This window comes from Puntigrus tetrazona, chromosome 16, assembly GCF_018831695.1.
Source record: "Puntigrus tetrazona isolate hp1 chromosome 16, ASM1883169v1, whole genome shotgun sequence".
In the NCBI taxonomy this organism is placed as follows: domain Eukaryota; kingdom Metazoa; phylum Chordata; class Actinopteri; order Cypriniformes; family Cyprinidae; genus Puntigrus; species Puntigrus tetrazona.
The window spans coordinates 16,272,985-16,280,554 of NC_056714.1; the positions used below are offsets into that span (position 1 = coordinate 16,272,985).

Below are 7,570 nucleotides of genomic sequence, written 5' to 3' on the forward strand. Positions count from 1 at the left end.
CTGCCCTTCGTCTTGCTGAGCCTTTGTGTGTGGGTTGAGCCTTGTGGCTTTTTCCAATTTTGTACCTTAAAATGGGATAGACTTTCTAAACATTTGCGGTCAGTTAAGAAAATGCTAGTGTGAACAACTAGCAAATATGAAAATATAAAAATGCATGGAACTTAGTGTTTGCAACGAATTAAACCATACTACAAAGATCTGATTTACATTGATTTTGAACCAATTCCAGCTGAGCCACTGGAGTGAGACTAGTTTCCTTGACTTCAAGGTAAGTACAAAAGGAAAAACAAACAACTGGAGAATATGCTGGACTTTATTTTGCTTAAAAGAGAAGGGACAGGATAGGCTGGCATTAACATTTGGAGCAAAAAGCTTTGGCCATTCTCCCATAAATCCTTGCAGTAAAACATACAGCTTTCTACTTAATACAACACATGTCCAAGAGCACAATTTAACACATACAATGGGGGACACAAGTTTATACTTTGAGAGCTACCAACTTTATTACAGCTGCCATTTCATCACAGCATTTGTGCTGATTTGTTTAAAAAAAAAAAAAAAAAAAAAAACCTAAACAATTGTTTCTGTGCATTAGACCCCACTAATGGAAAACTGAATCTGATCAAATCACATTTCATTGTTTTAATAAAACCTCACTGCATGTATCAACAGGGGGTAAAAAGAGAAGTATATATTGAAAAACCTAAACTGTTTTCCAGTTTTCAAAAATGCAGGATGAACTACTGAAATTGAAGTCCAGCCTCACCCACCATCTGAGCTGTGGTACCTGTTTTTTGGGCAAGCAAATCCATTGCTCACCCAGCCAATGCTGAGGTAGGTACTGTTCACTACCAACAAACTGGGGGGTTAAATAGAGAACAAGTGACTTATGGGGTTGAGGTATTAGAGAAGTCAATCTAGCAGGTAAAAACGTCCACTGACAATCCTGACCAAAGCGGAGTTTTGTTTTTGTTTTTTGCACCATGCACAGAGTGCTCCGTCCTACCCAGAGGAAGTATATAACAGAGTAAGGCACTTAGAGAAACAATGGCCGAAGTGAGCATGACAATGCAGAGACGGAGTTAAACAAAAAAACTTTTCAAACTTTTGGGAAAGAGGAGTCAAGTTAGGCAAAGAAAATGTCAAAATGTCTGTTTGTATTAGAACGAAAGCACAATCCACTTTCCAGAAGATATACACATACACAAAGCTTTGAACAACCAACAGAAAACCATTATGAATGTGTTAAACTTCCTTCCCTAATCAACTGTAAAGCTGAGTAAAATCATTCATTATAACAATGCTCAAAAACCTTGTGCATCAGGTGCTGGATAAAACAGTACTAAATTTACTCAAAGCTTGGGAATTTGGTTTTGACACCCTCTTCTGGCAGTATTTTCCATTTCATTGTTATGGCAAATAAAAAGGGGGGAAAAAATCCTCATGAACAGCAGTTATGGACGGTGAATGGTCATTGCCAGTGCTCTGGGTCCAGAGAACAGTGGCTTATTGTGCTCCAAATGGAAAAGGGGTAAGCTGCCTCAGCAAGTCCAGAAAACAGCAAAACCTAATGACTTTATACTGGCCTCTAAACCTGTGGCAGCTGATCACATTTTACCATGGTAGTTCCAGACCCCTGAAGCATTTGGTGAGAAAAGAAACTACAATAAAACAAAAGAAAAACCGAGTCATCTTTGCGTCTGTCTTCAGTAGAAATTGTGCAGAATGCCAAGCACTGGTCCCTTTATTCTCCTAAAAGGGGAATATATTGGTATATTGTCACATCTGTATAGAACAACAGTTTCTTCAGATCATGTTATTTAGGACATGGCCTTCTTACCAGTAAGGGTTAATTAAGCTCGCCTGCTTTGTGAGCTGCCTCCTCTTCATCAGGGTTCATGGAGTGAAACTCAGCCACATACAGGCTCTTGTCAATGCTGCTGGGTATGGGCTTTATGTCAGTCATCAGCTGGTCTTCAATGCCCTTTAGGTTAAAACGATCTTCTGAGGTGATCAGGTTAATGGCAAGACCCAGATGACCATATCTACCTGAGAACATAAAAATAAACTATGTAGACAACAACAGATGAACAAATACCATAAAATAACCAGTCAAATACTGAGCTGACTGTTACCTGATCGACCGATGCGGTGCAGATACGTCTCTGCATTTTTGGGGAAGTCAAAGTTGATGACTACATTGACAGCCTGGATGTCAATTCCTCTTGTGAAAAGATCTGTAACAAAATATCCCATCAGAAAGGTTCCAGAAGCATTTGGGCAAATCCCTGAAAATAGTTCTATGAATGTGTATCCATACCTGTGCAGACCAAGTTTCTACAGAGTCCGTTTCTGAAATCATGGAACACACGATTTCTGTATTCCTGTAATAGAAAAATAATGAAAAACAAACAAACAAACAACAACAGCATGCCCACCAAAGCTGCATGTATCAAAATGCAATTTATTGTTTTTCCATTTCAAAACAATTTCTCTGATGGCAAAGGCTGAAATAAAAGCATGTGATCTTTTATAAATTGTTCCAACATGCTGATTTGGTGCACAAAAAAAGAAAAAAGTGCCTCTTGGTATAAATGTAAAAAAAACCAAAAACACCTGACTTGAGTTTGAAAAATTAAAAAGCATTAGACAAAACTTTGATCAAATTAGTTGTTTATAATGTTACAATTGTTCGTTTTGAGTGAAATAGTAATTTCTTAAAATCCATTTACACAAGGTTTAATATTCTGAAGCTGACCTGCATCATCTTTGCATGGATGTAAAAGCAGGAATAGCCAAGTTGTGTGATCTTCTTGGCAAGGAGTTCCACCCTTTGGGTGGAGTTACAGAAGATGATTGATTGGTTGATTTGGAGCTAAGAAAGAAAAACAAACAAATAGCAGAAGAGGTAATGAAATTTATTTTTTCCCCCAATAAGGAGACACAGTACAAAAATACTTTAATACATCTACAAAACAGCAGTACGGCAAAGAAGCTTTGAAATACTACAAATGGAGAACTAGCAAAATTTGGGGCATATCTTTAAAGGGAATGCTCACTTACCCGGGAGAACAGCGTGTTGAGACAGTGCACTTTCTGTCTTTCTGTCACATAAGCATAGTACTGAGTGATGCCTTTCAGTGTCAGCTCATCCATCAGATTGATTTCATATGGCTTCTGAAGGTGCTTGCTCTATACAACAGGAGAGTGTCATTAGCATGATTAAACTAGTCATCTAAATGAGAAATAATCCTGGATATAGGAAGACAACTTCAGAAAGACTAGAATGATTATATCCAAGACTTTTTACAAAAAGTTCTCACCATAAACTTCTGCACACTGATGGGGAAAGTGGCAGAATAAAGCAGAATCTGGCGGTTTTTGGGCAGGAAGCTGATGATGTCCTCAATGAGCACCACAAAGTCTTGAGAAAGCAACTTATCAGCCTGTTTAAAAAAAGGAAAAAGAATAGAAGAATCAGACACCACAAATTTCAGCACTGATTTAGACAATAAGCTTAGTTGGAAACCTTTCTTGCATTTTTTTTCCTCTCACCTCATCCATCACAATCATCTGAGCTTTGTCCACCTTGGCCACACCTTTCTTTATCAAATCAAGGATCCTTCCTGGGGTAGCTATTATAACATGTACTGAAGAGAGAGATGTAAAAATGTAAAATTAGCATGAGGAGGGGGACTTGATTTATAAAAGTACAATTTATTTTAAATGCATTTAAATAAATGAAGTTCAACTGTCAAAAGTTGCCCTGTCAGTTACATCTTTTACCAGTTATAATCAAGCGTGTATAATGTCAAAACTCCTTAACTAACATCACTTCTCTTTGAGGAACAAAGCAGCACAATTTAAGAATTGCCTAAATGACTGTGGCCTGGCAAGAGGACAGGACTTCAGAAAAACTTTCAATAATAAAAATAATAATAATAATAATAATAACAACAACAACACCTTTAAGCAGTATTTACTGAAGAATTCACAATATATGATTGGCTTTTGTTCTTTCTAGCGTGTTACTGTAAATGTGTTTCTTCAATTTTATTACATCTATTTTGAAATTACACAAGTTTTTTCAAGCTTGGTGAACTCAAAGGTGGTAGAGAACTAATCAATTACCCGTCTCATCAAGGCGCATGATGTCATCCCTCAGGTTAGTGCCACCTGTCGTAGCCATGACCTTGACGCCACCAAGGTGCTTGCTCATGTTGATACTTATCTGGCTCACCTGCAGAGCCAACTCACGTGTTGGTACCAACACTAAGGCTTAAAAAAATAAAAAATTTCAAATTTCAATAAAATCAAATTTAGAAAACTTAAGTTAAAATGAATGGGGTCACCAAAGAAAATTTTGCTCAATATAAATCGCTCTTGAATAAAATTAACAGTTACGGGCCTTTAAAGCTGTTCAAATAAATGCTGTCCTTTTCAAACTGTTCAAACTACCCTGAACAAAAGTGTGCATCATGTTCCATAAAAATACGAAGCAGCACAGCTGTTAATGTAAAGCAGCAAATGATCATGTGATGCTAAAGATTTTTTTTTTTTTTTAAATACTTGTTTGCATTTCATATTATATTCCTACCTTGAACATAGTCCTTCTTCAGGTCAATCCTTTCCAAGAGGGGGATGAGGTAGGCTCCGCTTTTACCTGTGCCATTTTTAGCTCGGCCAAGAATGTCCCTCCCTGACAAGACAATAGGAATACTCTCCTCCTACAGGGACAGACAGTGTAAAGGGGAAGAAAAAAAAAGACAACAAAACAATCATCAATACGGGCTTTTTTGACAAACATTTTTCAAGACATAAGCCAAGCAGACAAAGCCAATAATCCACAGATTTTTCCATTTATATGATTTTTATTTAGGCTACCTGGATAGGGGAAGGCTTCTCCCAGCCCATTTCGAAAATACCCATCAGCAGTTCCCTCTTAAGGCAGTAATCTTCAAACTCATTTCCTTTGGTTGCAGTCACATCCTGTCAAAAAGGAGGATGTATATAAACGTGGACCGGCAACCAATTCAAAACAACACCATCTAAGAAAACAGATTTTAGAACTTACTGTGGTTTTCACTCTCATGTCTTTCGGTGGAAGCTGCAGGCACTTCTTCCAGTCATCACCAAACCTTGAGAAAATAAAAAAAATAAATTCACATTCAACTTTATACTTTACTGACACTTGTGATTTGACCTTATGTCAATGATTTCTTATATATCATATCAATGATAAATATATATATATATATATATATCAAATATATATATATATATATATATAAAATAAATATATATATATATAAAAAAAAAAAGAAAATCAAAGATTACCTGATACCACCACTGCTTTGGGGTATACTGTTTCCTTTCTGGGGCATCACAGATGTTTTTCCTGATTGTGATGAGGAAGTAAGCGATCCTGACTGGAGGCTCATGGGCTTGGACTGTCCATTCTGTTTGCTCATTGACATGACTGAAGCAGGGATCTCTGTTCTCGCTGTAGCCATTATCAGGTTTTCCCCTCAACAGTTTCTAACAAATTAATCTTTTTACTTTTTTTTGCTACTTTTGAGCTATTTGTAAAACTGTTTTACTGTTACGCTCACCGCGCTTGTGTGTAAACAGTTTCCGGTACGTACAGACCTCTTAAAAAGAAGAGTGCCTGGCGTATAACAATTGTTTATAATAAGCTCTCCCAAAAAAGGAGAAAATTATATTTATATGAATAAATATATCAAGCCTAGAGCCAACGTACAAAATAACTAGCAAACTTACTTGTAAAATTCAAGTCTCGCACAAGGATTTTCAAAAATGCACGTTAGCAAAAAATCTATTAATGCTTTTCAAAAGTCACTTTTGACGTTATCCCTGAAAATGTACAAAGTATTTACTTTTTTTTAATTATTTTTTTTTTTTTACAGCTGGATTGCAGAAATCCTGTAGTACCCTCTGTTTTCCTTTTGGTATCAAAAAAAATATAAAGTATTTACATTCAAAAGCACAAGGCTCAGCTAAAGATTCTTAATGTGCTCTTAAAATTCCCGTATTCTCTTAGTCATGAGGAATTTGAAACTTCGCTCAGTGTCACTTGCTCTTCTTTAACCTGCTGAAAAACTCCAAACTGAGGGATTCCAAACGTAAAGAAAGTCAATGCAGGATTACGAGTCCAAAATAACGTTGAGTCCGTAAGCGTTTCCACTCTTGGCTTGGCGACGTCTTGTTTTTTCCTCACTTGGTCACAGTTCCTGAACAATTAGAGGAGGAATTTCTGGAACACCTGCCAAATATTAGAGATATAACAAAAAATAATTACCATATAAAACATAACTATTTCTGGCAGGGAGTAAAGGTGTCTTTAAATGCTTTTAAACAGACTTGTTCGAAATCGATTAAAGAGAACAGAATGTATGCATGTATGTTTTTGTGAGATTATATTATATATATATATATATATATATATATATATATATATATATATATATATATATATATTATATAGTAATTTTTCTGCCGTAATACTACTTTGCCATCAATACATTCTGCTAACAAGGCACCCACGTTTAGCTAACAGTTTCCAACACTTATTAAAAGTATGGAAGCACTTGGATCTTATATAATAAGTTGGATTAATAATACATCTGGTTCAAGTCGAACAGGATTTAAGGTCATTTACTAATTCGCTAAAGGTTTAACGATTAAATCGGAAGCGAAAGGTGTGCGCGAGCGTCAATGGTTGTTTGCCGAGCTAACTTAGCAGACAAGCGGCACAAAGGTGGTTTATCGACAAAAGTTTTCTTCTTTGTGGTTACACGCGCGAATTCAGGCTGGCAGTTTCCAACATTAAATAAGAAAAACAGATCGCAGCTCATTTTCTGTGCACTTGGTAAACTGTGTTTCTCGAGAAGTGGGGCACAGGTGAACTAAATTTGAAAGTATTAACTAGCATGCTAGCTCAACCTGCCAGCGGTTACATTGTTAGCGCAGGCTAGCTTAGCTAGATGCTAACGAGAGCGCAAGAGACACCCGCTATGCACGTTGGGAAAGATGATTGCCTAATTCAGTAGTAATTATATCCAAGTTCGTTACCTCCGAATTTTGAAGGATTTGAATCTTCGAGGATTTGATTAATTCTTCGAACGTTTCTTGAGAAATTCTTTGTTGCTGTGGCTTTTGTCTCTTCAGTCTAGAGATTTAACATGGCCGTGCGCTGAATCGAGCTCGGAGGACATATACGCACGAATCGAAATCGACCAATCAGGTGACGGAGTTTGAATTTGGTAGGCGGTAACATAATCAAATCCGCCTCAGTACGTCTATGTAGGTAGTTTTGACATCATAATAGATTGCTTCAATTCTAATATTCTTTTATTCATACACCAAATGTTTAATATTTCATATTCATATTTTGTTTAAAACTATGGAATATATTTTGTTAAAAAAAAAAAAAACTGCACAAAAGGTAATCTAAATACAGGTCAGGTACATTAAAAAAGTTATATGTTGTTACATATATCAAGAAAGTTACATTTTAATGTAATTTAGATTTATTATCATAAAACATTTT

General features: G+C 36.3%; 1 protein-coding gene across 1 annotated transcript; it reads right to left on the reverse strand.

The window, feature by feature from the left end:
- Positions 1–295: 295 nt before the first annotated feature.
- On the reverse strand, positions 296–7,244 carry ddx61 (DEAD (Asp-Glu-Ala-Asp) box helicase 61). The gene is made up of 14 exons (XM_043261015.1): positions 7,093–7,244; positions 5,338–6,283; positions 5,075–5,138; positions 4,885–4,989; positions 4,598–4,727; positions 4,132–4,278; positions 3,556–3,650; positions 3,324–3,446; positions 3,064–3,192; positions 2,759–2,875; positions 2,321–2,384; positions 2,136–2,237; positions 1,841–2,049; positions 296–1,752 (listed from the first exon to the last, which is right to left on the reverse strand). Exons 2-13 carry the CDS (start codon positions 5,511–5,513, stop codon positions 1,850–1,852), a joined length of 1,452 nt encoding a protein of 483 aa, XP_043116950.1. The 5' UTR covers positions 5,514–6,283; positions 7,093–7,244; the 3' UTR covers positions 296–1,752; positions 1,841–1,849.
- Positions 7,245–7,570: the final 326 nt, after the last annotated feature.